Below are 21,998 nucleotides of genomic sequence, written 5' to 3' on the forward strand. Positions count from 1 at the left end.
TTAGAGAGCATAAATCCCCTTCTAACTCACTGCAAACAGTCCTAGGAAGTGGAGACTAGGTAAAATCTGGAAAGAACGGGTTTCAAAGATTTTGAAGGGATTAGAAGGAAAGGTAAAGGCTATCTTCCAACGCCCCTTAGTGAATCGCCACCCCTGACTTCCCCCACCTTCTCCATGTGCCCCTTTAACTTCTCTCTACCCTCTGCATCTCCTCCCAACCCCTCAATTGCTCCCTCTGTTACCTGCTCACTAAGTCTCGAGGCTTGGGTAAAACTGTGCAGCCGAGGTGCCGGCCGGCAAGGAAGGGGTGCAGATAGAAGGCGCGGGCGCTGGGACACCCTTTCCACCTCTGGAGAAGCGCGCTCCGCCCTCCACGCGGCCTCAGAGCCCAGTTCGGATCCCAACCAGTTAGCCCCACCCACTCCCTAGCTAGGCCCCGCCCGCTGGGCAAAGAGCTTTTTAGCCCTTGGCAGGCGCCGTACTCCTGCATCCGGTTTGGCCTGACTCTTTCGGCGCCGGCTGGAAGTGCGCTTCGCAGCGCGCAGCGGGTGGGAGGACCTGGCACCTCCCCCGACTTGCTTCTCCCCTCTGCAGTCAGACCCCCGGGGTGAAGAAAGTATCTCCTGGGTTTCCAGTCTGCTGCAGTGCCCCTGCATTAACGCTCCCTCGTGCTGCAGCTACTGAAGCCGAGATTACTCCAGCGCCTAGGTGCGGGCAGAGCAAGCTTTGCTTTCTGCGGACCTGGCTGGAGGGTGCGGGCAGAGTCTCCAGGCCGCGTCTCGGCGCGTCCTTCCTCCTAGTTCTCCCCCCGCCCTCGCACCTCCGGATCCCCCGCCCTCTCCTCGCTCTACGCCTCCTTCCTGGCTGCAGGCTGACCGCTCCACACCCTCGCAGCGCCTAGCGTCTGGACAGCCTGCCGGAGGCACACACGCCTACACCCACACCGCCCGACCGCACCCCTGCCCAGTATGTCCGCGCTCGAGTGGTACGCCCACAAGTCCCTGGGCGACGGCATCTTCTGGATTCAGGAACGCTTCTACGAGTCCGGCAACCGCGCCAACATCTGGCTGGTGCGCGGTTCCGAGCAAGATGTGGTGATCGATACCGGCCTGGGGCTGCGCAGCCTCCCAGAGTACCTGTACTCCTCCGGCCTCTTGCAGGATCACGGGGCCAAAGAGGACGCGGCGTGCCGGCCACTGCTGGCCGTGGCCACCCACGTGCACTTCGACCACTCCGGAGGCCTTTACCAGTTCGACCGGGTGGCCGTGCATCACGCCGAGGCGGAGGCTCTGGCTCGCGGGGACAACTTTGAGACCGTGACCTGGCTGTCTGACAGCGAGGTGGTACGGGCGCCCAGCCCCGGCTGGAGGGCCAGGCAGTTCCGAGTGCAGGCGGTGCAGCCCACCCTCATCCTGCAGGATGGTAATGGGCCCTCGCGGGCGCGCGCTCTGTCATTAAGGGAGGGGATTGGGAAAAACTGTTCGAGGGATGCATGTTGCAGACGTGCGTGGCTGTAAGCTGGCCTGTTTTGTCACATCGCAGAAACACCACTACTGTTTCTCCCTTCCCTGAATAGAAGCCCACTCGATCGGAGCCAAGGCCATCGTAGCCTTCTCTACCAGAGACCAGTTCTGGCACCGTGTGGCAACGCCAAGTACTGGAATTAAAGCCGGGCCCACTCCCTAGTCAGTTTCCTGTGTAAGGTACAGTAGTAACACCACAGAGGCTTGTGACTAGGGATTTCCCATTCTATTCCCGAACACCTGTGTGATTTCCAGATGCTTTTCTAGCGAAAAGATTTCTAAGGAATGACTCTTCACAGAGAGCTCATGACATGCTTGTTCTTTTGAGGCCGGCTGACTTCATCCGCTATGTCAGTGGTCATTGCTGGGTATGAGCAATTCCCACCTGTAGGTTTAGAAAGCCACTAGAGAGCAGTGGTTCCAATCCGCTTGTGCATCCTTATCTTCCAGGTAGGTTTCTGTTCTTGATATAGCCTCATTAGAGAAAAGCTTGATAGCGAACATAAAAAGTAGAGTATGTGAGTCCTACATTATGACAATATATGGTCTGGTTTAAAGCAAGGCCTGAAAAAATTAATAAGGAGGTTATTTCCGGTGATGGTGAAGTATGTGGACTAATGTATGGATAGCCTTGGGCCTCTGGCTCTGTAAAAGACAGGATGGGGTCAGAGAGAAGCTAATGGAATAAAATACAGTAGAATAGGGCCCCAGCCCTCTCAACCCCAGCAGGCACTTAAATAATTGAACTAATTAGCTACAATAGCGATATTTGTATGTTAATTTCCTTTTTTCTTTTTAGAATACTTTTGTTGATTTCATTGTATCTTTACAACACATTTGAATGAGGTGGCTGACCCCTAATTAAATGGCTTGCCTGGAGTCCACGGAGCAAGATAGTGACAAAAGCTAGGATTTGAACCAAGGCAAAATAGATCAAAGCATGCAGATCATAAATCCTACCCCATAAATATATTATGGTAATTCTGAGTAGGATATGAAATCTCCTTCTCACATTTTCATCTTGAAAGCATTTTAATTACCAATTTTATTTATTAAAACGTTCCTCCAAAAGGAAGAAAAGTCCTGTTGCACAATAAGGCTACTTTATGACTGACCAATATGACAAATAATGACATATTTTACAATAATCAGTTTTTTGTGCAGATGAGAGCTTCATCACTTGAAATATAAAAAAAATAGAAAGCCAGATTCTGTACCTCACACCACACTGAAAAAGTCATTTCATTAAAATTTAAATCTAAAGATTTAAAAAAAGACTGGTTAGGTGGGAATCATTATCTGACAATTTGAGATGAAAGGAAAGTACATTTACAGTATTTCTTGTATTTCTTGATAAAATTTATACTTCTTAGAGGTAGGATTTCCATGCAGTTGATGGGTATTCAGAGTAAATTAATTGTAGCACTGAGACCAAAAAATGTTTACATTAGTATTTAAAATATATTAACTTCTCTGAATGAATACATTACTTCTGATTTATTTACTTTTGCTCCTGTTCCAGCAATAGGAAATCAATGGTGAAAGAATGATAAGAATTACTGTTTTATAGATGAAGAGTCCAAGCAGGCCTGAATATCATGCCTAAGGTCACATATCCAGTTTGGAAAAGAGCTGGGACTAAAATCCAGGTTTCCTAAATCCCAGTTGATGGTAGTAACATTACACCATTTTGGAACTGCAGGAGGCCTGTAAGTCTTTGAAAATGTGAAAAAAAAGCTTAATATTTACCAAACACTTAAAGCTGAGGATAGTGTGTTAAATCAAAAGGTGTTTTTCATTAAGAGCAGAATGCCTCACCTCTCAAGTAGTATCTAATTTCCTCTTTTCTCAGGAATATTAATTTCCTTTCTCTTCTGAATGGTGTGGCCTGCTAACTTGCTGTTATCATAATCCAGATGCCTAGAAGGAGATATAAAATATTTATATGAAAAATTCATACACAGTTACACACACACACATGACCAGCACATATCCAAACAGCATAAAGTCGTTGCTTTAGTTAGAGCATAAGGAGACTGAAGTCTAGTTTATTACATTTCATTTAGTGAACTGATGATCACCTAAATCTGGGCACCATATAACTAGACCAAAAGATGACTTGTAAATGAGGGACAAAGAGGGATCATTATCCAGTTTATCATCTTAGATGGAAAAACAACTCCTTCTACTAATAGTGAAATAGTATCTTCCTACAAGAAGATAGATAAAACTGAGGTTAATATAGTACCTTCTTCTTGACTGGGCATACATCTTTTTGTCTGTTATTTACAATATTCAAATGATACGAAGTGCAGGCATTTGTCCCCTGTTATATATGTTTAAACAATTTGCCCAGAGTCACCAAAATAATCACAGTTAATGACAGGTGGACTTAAATCATTTGGGGAGTTTAAAAACAAAAAACAGATTCCAGAAAGGTAGCAGGTTGAAAAACTCATCTAATTGACTCCATCCCAAGCCTGACTAAGACTACTATAAAGGGACCATGATTTGTCTGTTTAACTATAAATCCATATTGAACTATTTCGGACACTGCAGAGTAAATGTGATAACTGAGTCAGCAGTTTTATCTTCTGGCAGCAATGGGAAATGAAGAGCCAATCCAGTTTGTACTGCAGGAACCTTAAAAGACTATTATTGAGCTCAGGATTCAGTATGGAAAATAGAAGAAATTTGTGTGTGTGTGTGTGTGTGTGTGTGTGTGTGTGTGTGTGTGTTCCCTACTAGTTTTCAAGAAGGATTTACCCCCCAAGTAGCAAATTGGAAGAATCTTATCTGGGAAATGTATCCAGCCCTGGAGGAAAGATAAAGATGCTGATCTCTAATCAATCTTTGGCTTGATCTCTCTACAGTGAAGCCTTGGTCACTAGTTCCCCATGCATGTGCTTCAGGCAGCCTTTTCACCCCCCATTCTTAAACAGGCAACCAAGCATTATGAAAAATCTGAGAAAATCGTCTAACTTGAGATCAAATACTAAAACAAATAGCATAAAGCAATTTGAGAGCTGAAGACTATCATTAATAGCATCGGGATGACAGAAGCTATTGCATTCAAGACATCCAAAGGACAAGAGGATGCTTTAAAAATAAGCAACAAGAGGAAAAAAATAATAGAAAAAAATAAAAAGCAACAGAACAGTATATGCACACACACAGACACACACACATACAAGAGTCTTGGAATTTAAAACGGCAGGAGTTGTTTTTTTTTAAAGATTGATTTCAGGCACATGTGCAATAGGGGGAGGGGCAGAGGGTGAGGGAAAGAGAGAGGCAGACATGTGCCTGCCCCATATGGGGGTTGACATGGGGCTCAACGTGGGTCTTGATCCCGTGACCCTTAGAAGATGACCTGAGCCAAAATCAATAGTCACTTAACTGACCGAGCCACCGGGGCGCCCCTAATAATGGTAGAAGTTTCTTAGTAGAACTGGAAGCTAAAGTTGAAAAACTTAAAGAGCAGATATGCAAAATGAAAACCAGGAGAGAACCAGTAGAGGACCAGTTTGGAAAATTCATCATTGGAGTAAAAGAGACACAGGTAGAATAGAGAAAGTGGAGGAAAAGAAAGTATAATAAAGATAACTTCTGTAAATATCCCATAATTAAGGGACGTAAAATTTTAGATTGAGAGAGCCCACAGAGTTCCCAGCATGAATAAAAACATACCCAATCAAAGGTACATTATTGTAAAATTTCAGAATACTGGAATCAAGCTTCCAGAAATTTAAATTAAAAAATCCTGGGTGGCTCAGATGGGTGTCTGCCTTCAGCTCAGGTCATAATCTCAGGGTCATGGGATCAGCTCTAGGTAGGGCTCTGTGCACAGCAGGGAGTCTGCTTGTGGATTCTCTCTCCCTCTGTCTCTGCCATCACCCCTCCCCCCGCCCCCAACTCTCTCTCTCTGTCTCAAATAAGCAAATAAATCTTTTTTAAAAAGTCTTTGGACAGATCATAATAGCTCTGGAGCTAGAAAAGAACTATGCCTTATTTGAATACAATTTATTTCCAATTTAGAATTCTACATCCATTTCACTAACAGTGAAGTTCTCAAAAAGATTATTGCCCACATGCTGTTACTTAGAAAGTTACTAAGATATAATTTTATCCTATTTACTCCCTTCAAAATAAGGAAATAAAGCAAGAGGAAGACATGGAATACAGGAAACAGGAGATTAAATACCAGAGAAAGTTGAAAGGGAGCATCAGGATGATGGCAAAGATAACACTCCCAACAATGATACTATGCCAGGCATAAATAGCTCCACACTAGAGCAATTAAATCATTACTCTTTGGAGGATGAGAGGATGAGAAATATATACATGTGTAGTGCCAGTAGAAGAGTGAAGAGTAAAGAGAGCTAAAAATTCTTATATTTCATAGTAGAAGTCAACCACTATCATCTAAAATTTTAAAACCAAGAAATGGCAATACATGAATGAAATCAGTACAGTATATCTCATTGGTAAATCAAGAAATGAAATATAAAAATTACTTAGAGATGGGTATATCTAGTAGAGGCAGCTACCAGAAGAAAAATTGTTGAAAAGTGGTTGATTCTTGGGAGCAGGATTAGAGATAGAGTCCAAATGGGGCAAATAACTTTTTCTTACATTTTAAGCCCTTTTGGAATATTTTATTTGAAATATGTACATATATTTTTTTGATTAAAAATGGCATAGCTCTCCTTTTGTTTTAAGTCTTTAATTTCTCTTGACGGTGTTTTTATATTTTTCAGTGTATAGATAGAACAAAACATCTTTTATTAAATTTTTCTTTGTAAGTATTTTCTTTTTAATGCTATTGTGAATGAAATGGCTTTTTATATTCATTTTTTTGATGGCTCATTGATAATTTATAGAAATACAATTGATTTTTTTTTTAAGATTTTATTTATTTATTTGACAGAGATAGAGGCAGCCAGCAAGAGAAGGAACACAAGCAGGGGGAGTGGGAGAGGAAGAATCAGGCTTCCAGCAGAGGAGCCTGATGTGGGGCTCGGTCCCAGAATGCCGGGATCATGCCCTGAGCCGAAGGCAGATGCTTAACGACTGAGCCACCCAGGTGCCTCAATACAATTGATTTTTTAAAAGATTTTATTTATTTATTTATTTATTTGACAGAGCGAGAGAGAGAGCTCAAGCAGGGGGAGCAGGAGAGGGAGAAGCAGGGTCCCTGCTGAGCAGGGAGCCCTGTGCAGGCTCAATCCCAGGAAGGACCCTGGGATTGTGACCTGAGTTGAAGGCGGACGCTTAACTGACTGAGACACACAGGCACCCCTACAATTGATTTTTGTATCTGATCTGGTACGCTGTGACATTGCTATACTTGCTTTTTAAATTCTCTAGCTTTTTTGTACATTTCTTAGGATTTTCTACAAAAAGATCTTGTTATCAGTGAATAAAGACAGATTTACTTCTTTTCTAACTCTGTGTGACATCACTCTCTTTTTCTTGGCTTATTGCACTGGCTAGAATTTTCAGTGTAATGTTTAATAGAATTGGTAAAAGTAAACATCCTTGCCTTGTTCTTATCTAGGAGGAAAGCATTTAGTGTTTCTATTTCAGTGTTATGTTAGCTGTAGGTTTTTCATAGGTGCTGTTTATCAAGTTGAGGACCTTCCCTTCTCTTTCTAGTTTGCTGAAAGTTTTTACCACCAGTAAGGGTTGGATTTTGTCGTATGCTTTTTGTGCATCTATTGAGATATTCATATGGCTTTTCTCCTTTATTTTACTAATATAGTATATTACAGTACTTGATTTTCAGAGGTCAAACCAAATTTACATTCTGGGATAAACCCCATTTGGTCATTATTCTATTTATAAATTGCTGTATTTAATTCACCAATATTTTGATAAGGATTTTGGGACTACTTTCATTAGGAATATTGGTTTGTAGTTTTGTTTTTTTACATTGTCTTTGTCTAAAATTGAATTTGAAAGCTTTCCCTCCTCATCTATAGTCTGAAAGTCTAAATTCTTTTGCTGTAATGAGCAACTGACAGAATTGACCAATGGGGCCATCTTTGAGCCTGGACTTTTCTTTGTGGGGAGATTTAAATTATTAATCAATTTCTTTGCTTGATATAGGTCTACTTAGATTTTCTGTTTCTTCTTCAATCACTTTAGGTAATTTGTCTCTTCCTAAGAACTTGTCTATTTCAACTAAGTTGTTAAATTTGTTGACTTAAAGTTATTCATAAAATTCCCTTATACTCCTTTTAATTTCTTTAGGGTCTGTAGTGATACCCCTTCTTTCATTCCTGATTTTTGCAGTTTGTGTTTTCTCTAACTTGTTTCTTCATCTAGTCAGTGGTATATCAATTTTGTTGCTCTTTTCAATGAACCAACTATTGGTTTCTTTGATTTTTTTCTATTGATATTTGTTTCTTATTTTATTTATTCCTGCTCCAGCCTTCATTATTTATTCCTTAACACTTAGTTTATATTTGATTTGCTCCTTTTCCTAACTTCTTAAGATCAAAACTTTGGTTAGAAACTTTGAATTTAAACAGTTAACCCTTTATAAATAAGCATTTAAAGCAATAAACTTTTTTCTAAGCACTATGTTAGCTGCATCCCATAAATTCTGATATATTTTATTTTTATTTTCATTCAGTTCAAGAGATTTTCTAATCTCCTTTGTGATTTCAGCTTTGATCCATAAGTTATATAGAATTGTGATGCTTACTTTGTGTGTATTTGGATATTTCCCATATTTATTTTTGTTATTAATTTCTGATTTAATTATGTTGTAGTCAAAGAACATATTTTTATGATTTTATTCCTTTCATATTTACTGAAACTTGCTTTATTGCCTCACTGTATAGCCTGATGAATATTCCATGTGCAATTAAAAAGAATATATGCTGTTTTAAGAGAAAGTGTTTCATATAGGTCACTTAGGTCAAGTTGGTTGATAGTGTTGTTCACATCTTCTGTATTCTTACTGATTTTCTATCTACTTGTTTTACGAATATTCAGAGAGGAATATTTAAATCTCTAAGCATAATTGAACTATTTATTCTTTTTTAAAAAATATTTATTAGAGAGAGAGAGAGAGAGAGCATGAATGAGCATGGGGGGGCAGAGGGAGAGGGAGAAAGAGTCTTAAGTAGAATCCATGCTGAGCATGGCGCCTGTCATGGGGCTCAATCTCACGACCCTGAGATCATGATCTGAGCTGAAATCAAGAGTCCAATGCTTATCCAACTGTGCCACCCAGGTGCCCCTGAACTGTTTATTCTTATTTCAGTTCTGTCAGTTTTTATTTCATGAATTTTTAGTCTCTATTCTAGGTACAAGCACACTTATAATTTTTTAGTGTGTCCACTTAATGTATATCCTAATAAAATGTACCTCTTTTCTTCACTAATAGTCCTTATTTTGTCTAATATTAATATAGCCACTCTAGTTCTCTTATTAATCTTTATATGGTATAACTTCTTCAGCCTCTTTTTGTCTTTGACCTTAAGTTCCTCTTTTATAGACTGCATATGTATCTTGCTTTTTATTATTATTATTATTTATTTTTATTTTTTAAGATGTTATTTGAGAGACAGAGCACATATGCACAACTGGGGGGAGGAGAGGTGGAGGGAGAGGGAGAAGCAGACTCCCTACTGAGCAAGGAGCCTGACACAGGACTCGATCCCAGGATCCTGAGATCATGACCTGAGCCTAATTCAGACACTTAACCAACTGAGGCAGCCCCTGTACCTTGCTTTTTAAATCTATTTTGACAATCTCTGCCTTTGATTAGAATGTTTATCCCTTTAACATTTAATGTAATTATTGATATAGTTGAATTTAGGTCTGCCATTTTGTTGTTTTCTATGTCTATTTCTTATTTATTCCTTTTTTCCTCTTTCATTGTCTTTTAGGTTTAACAAGTTCCAATTATTACAGTTTTAATTCTATTAACTTTTTAACTATATGTCTTTAATTTTTTTCTGTGTGTACCTTTGCACTAAAGATAACAATATGGAACTTTTAAATTATGATGATTTACTTAAGATAGTACTGATTTAAATCCAGTGAAATAGCAATTTTGCACTCAGACCTCGAAGAGCAGCATTTATGAATTGTGTCATCAGGATACTTGTACCATGGATGTACTGAAAAATAAAAGTTTTGCAGTCAGATAAGTTTGAGAAATGGTACAATCATATCTCCCTTGTGTATATCTACAATGTAGATTAGCATATTAAAAAGTTCTCAGAAGCCTTGTAGAAAAAAAGCTGCTTCATTTTTCTCAAAGGAAAGACTTCTAAAACTATTTGACTACAGAATCTTCCTTTTCTTTTATGTAACACAACAACCTACAGAAATAGTGTTCCACATAACTCACTTCGACAAACACTGGTCAAGCAAACAATAGAAATGAAATATGGGCAACTTATTTTTATTTTTAAATCATCATTAAGAAATATTGTATTTTTGAAATAAAATTAAAGTAAATGTCATCCTTCCAGACCTCTTTGAAACCACCTAATGTTCTTTTATTCTTTAAGTGATTGAAGTCAAGTATACAACATGTTTATCTGTAAACTCTGTTTCCATTTGTAGGGGATGTGATCAACCTTGGTGACAGACAGCTCACTGTTATGCACATGCCTGGTCACTCCAGGGGCAGTATTTGCTTACATGACAAAGACCGAAAGATTCTCTTCAGTGGAGACGTGGTGTATGATGGATCACTGATTGACTGGCTCCCATACAGCAGGATAAGTGACTATGTTGGAACCTGTGAACGTCTGATAGAATTAGTGGACAGAGGTCTGGTAGAGAAGGTGCTTCCTGGGCACTTCAATACCTTTGGTGCTGAAAGGCTTTTTCGATTGGCTTCTAACTATATTTCAAAAGCTGGGATATGTCACAAAGTTTCTACTTTTGCTATGCGATCTCTTGCAAGTTTAGCCTTACGTGTAACAAATTCTAGGACCTCACCCTAGTATCTATACCGATAACCTATTGTGATTAGTTCTATAAATTAATCCAATTCATTTTGTGCTGTTTAAAATGATAATAGTGAGCATTTCAAGAAGTACTTTACTAGAGAAAAAAAGATTGAGAATGAGTAAGCCAAAAAAGGAGGTTCTTTGTTTAATTTTTTTTCTTTCTTCCAAATAAGAAATCGCTTAAATAAGCTTATACTTTGCCAAGCTGTCATCTTGTAATATTTGTCACCTTGTAATATCCAGAAATGACATAGAAATATATGTGAAAGCAAGGAGGCATTTTGCAGTAACAGAAAGAACTGTCCTTTGCCTCACATTTGTCTTATTTTATGTCTTAGATGACATAGAAAAAGAGGCATAAAGTTTTATGTTTATACTCCAAACTTGATATTTTTAGTATATTATTTAAAGATAAAGGTTCTTGAGTTTAAAATACATTAGTACTCAATACAAACATATAAATTAACATTTAAAATGACAGCTGAAACAATCCATTGTTATGGCATAGAATTTTTAAGCTTCGTTTATTTATTCTTAATGTAATTATAGTGTACATTATATGTTGTGAAATTTTACTTACAAAGAGTACAATGAATTTTGTTTTATTGCAAAGCTTTAAATATAACTTGCAGAGCGCTTCAGTAAAAAGCTACTAATAGCGTTGTTTGTTATGTGCGTGTAATATTTTCAATCGTAAAAGTGAAATTCAAATGTCTGTAGTTTAATTACAAATTGTCAGATTTCTCAAAAGGACACTGTCAGGCAAATTTGAAAATATACACATTGAAAATAATTTTTTATTATATCCTATTTTAATATTAACAGCTATTATAAACAAAATTTTTCTTATTAAATAGCAGCTTCAGTATATGTGTCATATTTTATAGTATCACAACAATTATAGAGATCTACGGCATCCTGATAGAAATCATTCTTTTACTTACCATCACATACATATGTATCACAGAAGGCTTTTCAGATTAATTGCAAAATATGCATTAGATATTGACTTAGAGTGAATTGCCTTTTTTATCCTGATTCACAACACCTATTCCTGTTCAGTATTCTTTGTCTTGAATGAAAAGAAGTCTACATTTATAAAGTTATAGGAAAGGTTTGCCCACTATTTAGTAAAACATTTTGGTTTGGTGCTCTCTATAATTTATTAAAAAGCCTTTTGGAATATTTCATAAAGGTTTTTTAAACAGGTTTTTCACTGCCTTTTTTATTATTGACATGTCCAAAACCAAACTGAGATAGCTTTGGGAACCAGATTTTTTAGTATTAGGAAGGTTTAGCAACTTTGATTTCTGAAAAATTGTGAAATGTTCCCAATTCCACCCACCCAGGTTCTTTGGTCTTATATTCATTCAACACATGCACATCCACACATATCACATGCATACACACAGTCACATACATATATACATGCACAGTATTGTGCGAAACACTGTGGAAGCTTAAGAAGTCAAAGAGACTACATTTTAGCTGGAAGTAGAAGGCAAATAAAACACGAATAATAATATATGCAGGTTGAAGCTAATAGAAACTACACAATAGTATCAGGGACATAAGTGGAGGGATGTGGAGTTTGGTTAGGAAAAGATTCCTGAAGGAGGGGTTTTTCAGTCAGATTTGGAAAGACAATTTGTTAGGTGGTCAGAGTAGGGGACAAAAGATCCAAGAATAGGGATGGAAGCATTGCTGTGTAAAGTAGGCTATTCCTTGTGACAATTTAAACTTAATGTTCAGGAATCTTAGATCTTCCAAACACCAAGTATTTAGCATGAGAAAGGTGGGTTTGTGATTGTGTATATAAGAATCATCCTCAATGACAGACAAGCTACACTGCCACATGCCACCAAATGAATCTTCTTATTCAAGGCAGTAGGTCTGTTTCAATTGATAGTACAACATCAAGAATATAGATTTGGTTCAGGGCAACTACAATCACTTAATGAGCCTTAAATATAGCCATTATTTTTGTATCAGTAGCACAAAAAAACAAACAAACCAAAAGTCCTTAACCATTGACCATTTTATCATACTTTAGGACTTTAAAAAAAATCAGGGTATAGTAGGCACTAAGTTTTATTGAGAAATATTTAAACCTGATGAAGGCTTTCTTTATTTCTTAAAAGCATAATTTTTCAAAACATGTTAATTTTATTTTTAAATTTCCAAATTTTTTTTCAGTTTTTCAAGTTGTACAAAAACATAAGACTGTGATATTTTGCTTTTGTTTCAGTGTGAATAAATTGGGGAAAGGATCTATCATTCATTTAGTGCCCATGCTATGCATTTTAAAATATGCATTATTTAGTTTAATCCTGGCCCCAGTGCCAAGAAATAATTGACCAGCCTCACACAACATAACTTTGAACAAAGCTGGTAATTGAACACAGGTCTGTCTGCATCCCAAACTGTGCTCTTTCTCTTGTACCTGCACAATAACATAAAATTGGCAAAATGTATTTTTACTTTCCCAGATGCCACATGTGCCAAGAATAAATCAAGTGATGTTAAGCATAATAATAGCATATTTTAAAAGAAGCTTTAAAAAATATATATTTTCACCCTGACAGTGACCCATGTTATTATTTATGGTTTTTGGAACTAAGAGTATGTAAGTATAATTCAAAATTGCAAAAATGTAAGACATTTAGGAATAATCTTTATTTGTATTGTTAATAACTTAATCTTTGGAAATTCATTTTCCTTATTTGGTGTTTCCTTTTAACTAAGAAGTCTAAAACAAACAAAAACCTTGTGTGTTATCCTGATATAGTTGAATAAATGATTATGTGTAGTTCTTATATGACTAGTAAGATGATTGTGACATGCACAAATTGTCTTATAATTTTCAGATAAGTGTAAGTAAATATTTGTGTGATAAATATTAAAGTGGACATTTTATTTCAATCTCTAGCTGGTATTTTTTTCTAATATTAGCATATTCCCATTTAATTTCTTACAAGGATATTTCTTATGTGAAATGCAGTTTTTTAAATGTGTAATAAGTAAGATATCAAATCTGTGGGCAAGAATAGGGAATCCAGAAACTGAAAATGCCCATATAAACTTTTAGTAGTTAATAAATATGGCATTTTAAATCAATGGATAAAAGATGAGCTATTCAGTATGTATCCCAATTGTTGATGTGGGAAAAAAGGCCCTTGACAACATAAAAATAAATTCCAAATGGATTAAAGATCTAAGTTTGAAAAATGGAACCATATGTGTATTAAAAGAAAATTTAAATCATGTTTAAGATATTAGGATAGGGAAGATCTTTATATAGAAATAAAAAGCAAGATTATCAAAATTTAAAATGTCCTAGAACTCAGATGCCAGAAAGTGAAAAAGATAAATTAAAAGAAAATATTCACAAATTGCATAACAGCAATTTTTGTTTTAATAACTGTAAAGAATGCCTACAAATCAATAAGAAAAATGTCAACTACTTTAGTAAGGGAGGGAAGACCTTTCCTGTACCCTCAGTTTCTGTGGCTGGCCTGAGGATTAAACTTTAAAAACACAAATTAACAGCAGCAAAGCATACAACTTTTATTTCATGTTAATAATTTTACATGTATGTGGAGGCTTTTATATATAAGAAATGAAAAGCCAAAGAAGTGGATAGTATTGAGAGTTTATATACCATTTTAACAAAGAACAATAAATTCTGGAGACTGATGAGACAGAAAAAGAGGGTTTGGACTAGTGTTGGTAAACTGTGGGAAAATGACTAGGAAATAGATGAGGGAAACTAATGAAGGACAAGGAGTTTTCTAAAATGTTTGTTGATACAGATTAAGCTTGGTGTCAACTCCCTGTCTCCAGTGATACAAATGTTCTCTTCTTCCTGATACCAGCAAGGGCACCTTCTTTATGGGAAACTGTATGCCCTGTTTTAGGTAGAAAGGGAAAGGTCAAAGAACCCTTCCTGTGTCTGCTTTTTCTCACCCATCTTCAGGTCAATCAGTATGCCAGAGTGGCCTATTTTGGGATGGTATGTTCTTTTCCCCTTTACTACCTAATACAAAAATGGGTAAATTATATGAACAGGTCATTCACAGAAGAGGTAACACAATGGCCAATAAACATACAGAATTATGCTGAACCTCAGCAGTAATCAGGGAAATGTAAATTTAAATAATAAGACAGTTTACTCTAACCGGATTGGGAAATTTTGAGAATATGGAGTATTGGCAAGTGTAAGGGTAAGTGGATATTTTCATGCTGTGCTGCTAAAAGTGTAAAACACTTCCAGCCATTTGGGGAGGGGGCAATTTTGGAGTGTGATTTGGCACATTCTGATTTTAGGTTAAGAATTGTAGACTGAGCATGTATCTTTACCTCTGCTCTTTTCTGAAACTTAGTAAAATGACAGGAAAATCATTTTTTTACTGACCGAAACTCAAGAACATCAAGAGTGGTAAAGGAGACAAGCACATTAACATTCTGACCCTGAAAATCTGACAGATGAATGAAAACTAATTTGGTAAACCCAAGAAAGCAGAAAACAAGAATAAGGAAAGCCAAGAAGCGATCTTATTACAACACAAGTCCCCCTGCTTGCCCCTGCAAAAGGCTTAGAAATTGATAGTACCAGGTACTTCTAGGAGTTGTGGTAAAGGTCTTTTTTATTTAAATTCTGTTTGCAATTTAGACCACCAAATCCCTCCCTAACTAGACTACTAAGCAATTTCCTCTCCCCCACCTCAGGGAAAATTGGAGGTTATTTTAGATTTACCATGAAGTTAAATAATCTGTAGCTTTACGACCTAGCACTTGCATGGGCCCCCGTCATGGGTCTGAGAGGGGCCCAAGAAGTGTGTTCAGATGGTCATTTATTTGTTTTAATTTGAAAAGCTAAATTATTTTTTATTGTTTTTCTCAAAGCCCCCAAATTGCATGTTTCAGATCCCACAAACTGTAATTTGCTTCTGACTCTAGGATTATTATGTGGAGAAGGTAAAGCAGGATCTCTATTGAGAGGGAAGTGAGCCTTGTTGAACTGGGGTTCTATATTGAAAACAGAGGGATTTACCAAAGGTTTATGTACAGTGAAAATTTGTATACTTAAAATTCACAGTCCCAGAAACTCTTCCAACCTGAATGTTGGCAGCTATTTGTAACAATTCTATCCTCCAGGCAAGAGACTGAAAGATACTTTTCTTAGAAATTTGACACCTAAAAGATGTAATGATACTGAATCTAGGGTCCCCAAAGAAAGGGCCCAGTGAAATCACCTTACAATGTACACCACAGCAGGGCCTCCCTTCCTTGCCTCTCCTACACATGGATCTCTATAAAGTGTTCTTTCTTTCTTTCTTTCTTTTTCTTTCTTTCTTTCTTTCTTTCTTTCTTTCTTTCTTTCTTTCTTTCTTTCTTTCTTTCTTTCTTTCTCTTTCTTTCTTTCTCTTTCTTTCTTTCTTTCTTTCTCTCTCTCTTTCTTTCTTTTTTTTTTAAAGATTTATTTATTTATTTGAGATAGAGAGTGCACACAAGCGGGGTGGTGGGGGAGGGAGAAGCAGACTCCCCACTGAGCAGGGTGCCTGATGTGGGCTCGTTCCAGGACCCTGAGATCACGACTTGAGCCAAAGGCAGATGCTTAACCGACTGAGCCACCCAGGCACCCCTAAAGTGTTATATTCTTAAGTTTAAATATATACACCAGGGGCGCCTGGGTGGCACAGTGGTTAGGCGTCTGCCTTCGGCTCAGGGCGTGATCCCGGCGTTATGGGATCGAGCCCCACATCGGGCTCTTCCGCTATGAGCCTGCTTCTTCCTCTCCCACTCCCCCTGCTTGTGTTCCCTCTCTCGCTGGCTGTCTCTATCTCTGTCGAATAAATAAATAAAATCTTTAAAAAAAAAAAAAATAAATAAATAAATAAATAAATAAATATATACACCAAAGCCAGCATCTTGTGGAAAAACCAAAAGAATAAATGGAAATGAATGGAAAAAACACTTAAAGCAGTAGGAAAATTTAACAAAATAGCAGTATATGAAATTAACACTAAAAACCTATAGTCTTCACCAAAGAAGACATACAGATGGCAATTAAACAACTAAGTTGTCCTTCAATAGGTGAATGGATAATTGTGGTACATCTAGACGCTGGAATGAGCTATCAAGTCATGAAAAGATATGGAGGAAACATAAATGCCTATTACTAAGTTAAAGATGCCAATCTGTAAAGACTACATACTGTATGATTCTGGAAAAGGCAAAATTAGAGATAGTAAAAAGACCTGTGGGTAGCTCAGTCGGTTGAGCTTCCGACTCTTGATTTCGGCTCAGATCACCACGTCAGGGTCTTGAGATTGAGCCCTGAGTCAGCCTCCATGCTCAGCAGGGAGTCTACCTGGGATTCTCTTTCTCTCCCTCTCCCTCTGGCCCTCCTCACTGCACTTGCTAGGGGCTGGGGCTGGGGGAAGGGATGAATAGGTAGAATACATAATGATGGTTACAAGTCATTATATATTTGTGGAATCTATAGAATGTATATCAAGAGTAAACCCTAAGGTAGACTGTGAACTTTGGATGAGTATGATGTGTCAATGAAGACATATCATTGTAACATATGTTCTATTCTGATGGGGGATGTTAATGACGAAGGAGGCTATGCATGTGGGGGTAGGTGGCCTATGGGAAATCCCTACCTTCTCCTCAATTTTGCTATGAAAACTGCTCTAAAAAAAATAAAGTCTTCAAAAAATCTATAGTCTTGGGGCACCTGTGTGGCTCAGTTGGTTAATAAGCGTCTGCCTTTGGCTCAGGTCATGATCTCAGGGTCTTGGGATCAAGCCCTACATTGGGCTCCCTGCTCAGCCAGGGATTCTGCTTCTCCCTCTCTCCACTCATGAATCTTTCTCTCCCTGTCTCTCTCAAATAAATAAATAAAATCTTTTAAAAAAATCTATTGTCTTTATTTATACAAACAAAAATGAGTTCAAAGATATAATTTATAATAATATAATAATAATATGTACTTAGAATAATTTTAAATACCTAGGCATACACCTAAAATATGTAAGGAAACATATTAAACATAAATAAGAAATATATACAAATATATATATTTGTATGTAAGTTAAAACATATAGAAGGAAAGCTATGTTTTAAAAAACACTGTGTACTTGGATAGAAACAGTGGGAGACAATTCTCTATGGGTCTCTCATGCTTCTGCACAGCTGACAGAGGCACTGACTGCCTTTGCTCCACACTATCTTTTTAAAAAAATGTTTATTATTAAGATAAAATTTACATACCATAAAATTCACCCTGTTACAGTATACAATTCAGTGGTTTTAAGTATATTCACTAAAATGTGCAACCAACACCACAATCTAATTCCAGGACATTTTTATTACCACGTAAAGAAACTTTGTACCTATTGGCAATATGTCTGCATTTTTCTCTCCCTGCCAGGCCCAGGTAACCACTAATCTACTTTTTGTCTTTAGGGATTTGCCTATTCCAGACATTTCAGATAAATGGAATGACACAGCATGTGTCTTTGAGTCTGACTTCCTTCATTCAGCATAATGTTTTCAGAGCTCACCCATGTTTGTAGCACGTATCTCTGTTTCATTTCTTTTTATTGCCAAATATATACAACATTTTGATTATTCATTTATCCCTTGATAGACATTTGGGTTGCTTCTACTTTTTGACTATTGTGAAAAATGCTGCTACAAACTCAAGAAATATTTGTATGTGGTTGGGGACATGAGAGACTAAATGGAACAGAGGACAGCCAAGGCAGCAGAGCCAAGCTCAGGCTCATTTGATATGTTACTTGTGATGAGTTGCATGAGAAGAATTGTCCAATCAGAAAAGACACTTTGCTTTCCCGAAGTTAAATTTTTATATCCTTCATGGGTTGTTCCTGAGATTTGCCAATGCCTCATTTCCCATTATGAGTTTTAACTTTCGACACTGATCAAAATGGCTAAAATAGAATTCTATTGACTTTTTCTGTATTTGTGAGGGGCCTGGCAGTATGCTGTCTAGTGAAAGAAGGCAACACTATATTAGTAGTCATAATTTCAGTTATGTTTTTAAATTCTTCCTGCCAAAATCTTACTCTATAATTTGAATCTAGTATCATATGGGCCAGTCGTTTCAACCTGATATGCATATAAGACTTATCCCATGGAGTTTTATATAAATAAATATAGATGTCCAGAACCTATCCAGACATACCGAATCCTGTCACTTAATATTCTTAGTATATTTTTGGTATTCTATGTATATTATTCCTCAGGATTAAATGTTAGAGTTCAATATTTTTTTTTTCCTTTTCAAAATTATGATCATCTATTTTTTATGGATCAGGTGAAACATTCACTGACCTCTTTTTTTTAAAGATGTTATTTATTTATTACAGAGAGAAAGAGAGAGAGTGCACAACAGAGACAGCACAAGCGGGTTGGAGGGGCAGAGGGAGAGGGAGAAGCAGGCTCCCCGCTGTGCAAGGCTGGATCCCAGGACCCCAGGATCATGACCTGAGCCAAAGGCAGATGCTTAACCAACTGAGACACCCAGGTGCTCCTCACTCAACTCTTTGAAAATAGGCTTAGTCATTGCCCCTTACAGACATTTTGTCAATTTTTTTGGAAATGGCTTTATTTGGTTTACATGCCATAGAAACAGCCGATTTCTTTGTCAGTTACATTCATCTTATTATGAACTCTAATTAGACCTTCCAAATTTGAAAATTATTAGTAATAAATTAGTCACAGCCATTTTAAGTCTCTCTCATCTATGGACAGTTTTTTTTTTTTTTTATTCTTATGCTTGCCTGAAGCAATCTACAATCAGCTACAGGTCTGAGTGTGTGTACTTAACAAAGAAGAATCAGTTCAGAGCCCAGGGGAAAAGGAATGTGCCAGCTACTTCAAACTATTGACACTTCAAAGAACAAGCTCTTGGGTACAGGCTTTTCATGATAACACTTAGCCAACTTTCAGAGCATACTGGGGGCTGGAGTCAGGATTCTAGAACACTTTAATTGAGAAGCAGATGGCTTCACAAGACTGCCATCTTAAGATCTAGCGAAAAAGAATTTCTTAGATAGTACTGAATAAACTGATAAAGGAAATTTTTATTGTGGTTATTTTTTCAAAACATTGTTGATACTGTCTTTTTTTAAAGTACTTTTTTGGGGCAGTACATACAGATCCTCCTTTTATTTACTAAAAAATATTTTATTCATTTATTTGTCAGACAGAGAGACAGCATGAGCAGGGGGAGGGGGAGCAGCAGGCAGAAGGAGAAGCAGGCTCCCCACTGAGCAAGAAGCCTGATGTGGAACTCAATTCCAGGACCCTGGGATCATGACCTGAGCCAAAGGCAGACACTTACCCAACCGAGCCACCCAGGCATCCCATTGATATTGTCTTAATGTTCTATTTTCTAGATATCTAAAGAAGCCCTTATCTTTCCTTCTTAAGCTAACTGTAGTCCACAGCAATTAAATAAACTTTTTGTAATCTGAAAACATTTAAAAAAAAGATATCAGCTTCTCACTGACTAGCCCCAGCCCCAACAGACACTCTTAATGATAGACTTACTTTGCAAGGTACTATAGTTATTTGCATGGTTTCAGTGAGAATCTGTCCCTCTTTTTGCTAGGATATAATTGGAAAAATCATTAATAGAAGCAAGGTTGTTCCTACAATGTCATATTTAAGAATGGTACTCATTTAATCAGATATTATAGGCTGCTTTTCAGGAATTAAAACTGACCTTACTTATGCACCCACTGCCTACTGAGTCCTTTCTGGAAAGCTGTCCTTTGCCTGCCTTACAGAGTCTCTGCTATAGACTGAAGTTTGTGTCCCTCGAAATTTATATGTTGAAACCTAATCCCTAACATGCTGGTATTTGGAGTTGGAGACTTGGGGAGGTGATTAGGTCATGAGGACAGAATCTATATGAATGGGATTAATGCCCATATAAAAGAGGTCCCAGAAAGTTCCCTCATCCCTTCTGCCATGCAAGTATGCAATGAAAAGGCAATTGTCTATGAAGCAGGCCTTCACCAGACATGGAATCTGCCTTGATCTTGGACTTCACAGCCTCCAGAATTGTAATACATTATTGCTGTTTATAAACCACCTAGTCTATGGTATTTTTGTACAGTAGCCTAGAGGGACCAAGACAGTTCCAGACTTACAAGTGGTAAGAAATCTTGTTCCTGGTAGACCAGAAGCATTAGGATATTTTGCATACTTCAAGAATGAGGGATTTTCCCAAATTAATAAATACTATTTATTGAAATGCTGTTCAGAGAGTCTCTTGGGTTTGGTTTCCTTGTCTTGGAAGAGTAAATAGCAATGCATGAAATTCTTGTCTATCGATATGCAAATAAATTCTTTCTGGTAGAAGGAGAATAGGGACCATTCCATGCCAAAAAGCAAGTTTTTTGTCCCTCTATAAATTCATTTCAATATTTTTGGTCTACAGATATTTCTGTTCTTTGACTTTTCCTTTTAACCAGTTGTGACATTTTCCTGGTTCTCTCATTAAGAGTAAGTTAAATAGGGGTGCTTGGCTGGCTCAGTTGGAAGAGCGTGCAACTCTTGATCTCATGGTCATGAGTTTGAGCCCCTCGTTGGATGTAGAGATTATTTAAATAAATGAACTAAAAACAAAATAAGTTAAATAGAATTTTTGACACATGTTCATTTTATATCTATGTCAGAGCCATGATTTTAACCATCTCTGAAAATCATCCTTTAATATGACTTATTCTCATATTAGCCTGCTTTACAACACTTTTCACATGCCTAGCACTGTTTTGTTTCAGTTACATTATTTGCTTCTTACAACAATGTACTATAAAGCAGGTACTATTAATAGCTTGTCTCTCTCCACACCTTTGTTAGCAGATATCTATAAACAGAATTTATAGATAAATGAACTAGGATTAAAATCTAGGCTGTTTGGTTCCAACATCCACACTCTTTTTTTTTTTAAAGATTTTTTATTTTTATTTATTTATTTGACAGAGACAGCCAGCGAGAGAGGGAACACAAGCAGGGGGAGTGGGAGAGGAAGCAGCAGGCTCCCAGCAGAGAAGCCTGATGTGGGGCTCGATCCCAGAACGCTGGGATCACGCCCTGAGCCAAAGGCAGACACTTAATGACCGCGCCACCCAGGCGCCCCCAGCATCCACACTCTTAACCATTACTGCATACTCCGCATAAACAGAGAACACTTTCATGACTAATTTTGAGTCTCAGTTACAAAGATTTTTCAAGATAAATCTATAAATATGTTTCTAATTTTCATTTGGCTTCCCTTGGAGCTTGAAAATTAGGAAAAAAGTGCTAGTGTTCATAACACCAATATTTCCAGTGATATTGAAAAATGTGGGAGAGTCATAATTACAAATTTGGAATTCTTGCACCATCCCTCCTCACCAGTAAACATCTTATAAGTTTAATTTTGTGTGATCACAGCTCTGGACCATGT

General features: G+C 37.5%; 2 protein-coding genes across 5 annotated transcripts in view; one reads left to right on the plus strand and one right to left on the minus strand.

The window, feature by feature from the left end:
• POLR3G (RNA polymerase III subunit G) overlaps positions 1-21,998 on the minus strand; it is a 97,363-nt gene that overhangs the window by 41,030 nt on the left and 34,335 nt on the right. For 3 of the 4 annotated variants that reach the window (XM_087861986.1, XM_087861985.1, XM_045796292.2), the window contains one exon: positions 3,342-3,443. The gene's annotated coding sequence lies outside the window, so the exon portion shown is untranslated. Of the gene's footprint in view, positions 1-242; positions 394-3,341; positions 3,444-21,998 lie in introns of those variants that run through there. The other variant, XM_045796293.2, reaches the window with a different exon arrangement.
• Positions 506-13,426, plus strand: MBLAC2 (metallo-beta-lactamase domain containing 2). The gene is made up of 2 exons (XM_045796291.2): positions 506-1,422; positions 10,113-13,426. Exons 1-2 carry the CDS (start codon positions 969-971, stop codon positions 10,496-10,498), a joined length of 840 nt encoding a protein of 279 aa, XP_045652247.1. The 5' UTR covers positions 506-968; the 3' UTR covers positions 10,499-13,426.

Source organism: Ursus americanus, chromosome 5 (genome assembly GCF_024610735.1).
Source record: "Ursus americanus isolate L20-20 chromosome 5, mUrsAme1.1.p, whole genome shotgun sequence".
Taxonomy (NCBI): Eukaryota; Metazoa; Chordata; class Mammalia; order Carnivora; family Ursidae; genus Ursus; species Ursus americanus.

What these genes read in the sequence shown, in the direction of transcription:
- MBLAC2 (XM_045796291.2), top strand. Translation starts at nt 969, where the DNA reads ATGTCCGCGCTCGAGTGGTACGCCCACAAGTCCCTGGGCGACGGCATC. An exon ending in CACCCTCATCCTGCAGGATG is followed by an intron (nt 1,423 to 10,112) that starts GTAATGGGCCCT and finishes TTCCATTTGTAG; the next exon opens with GGGATGTGATCAACCTTGGT.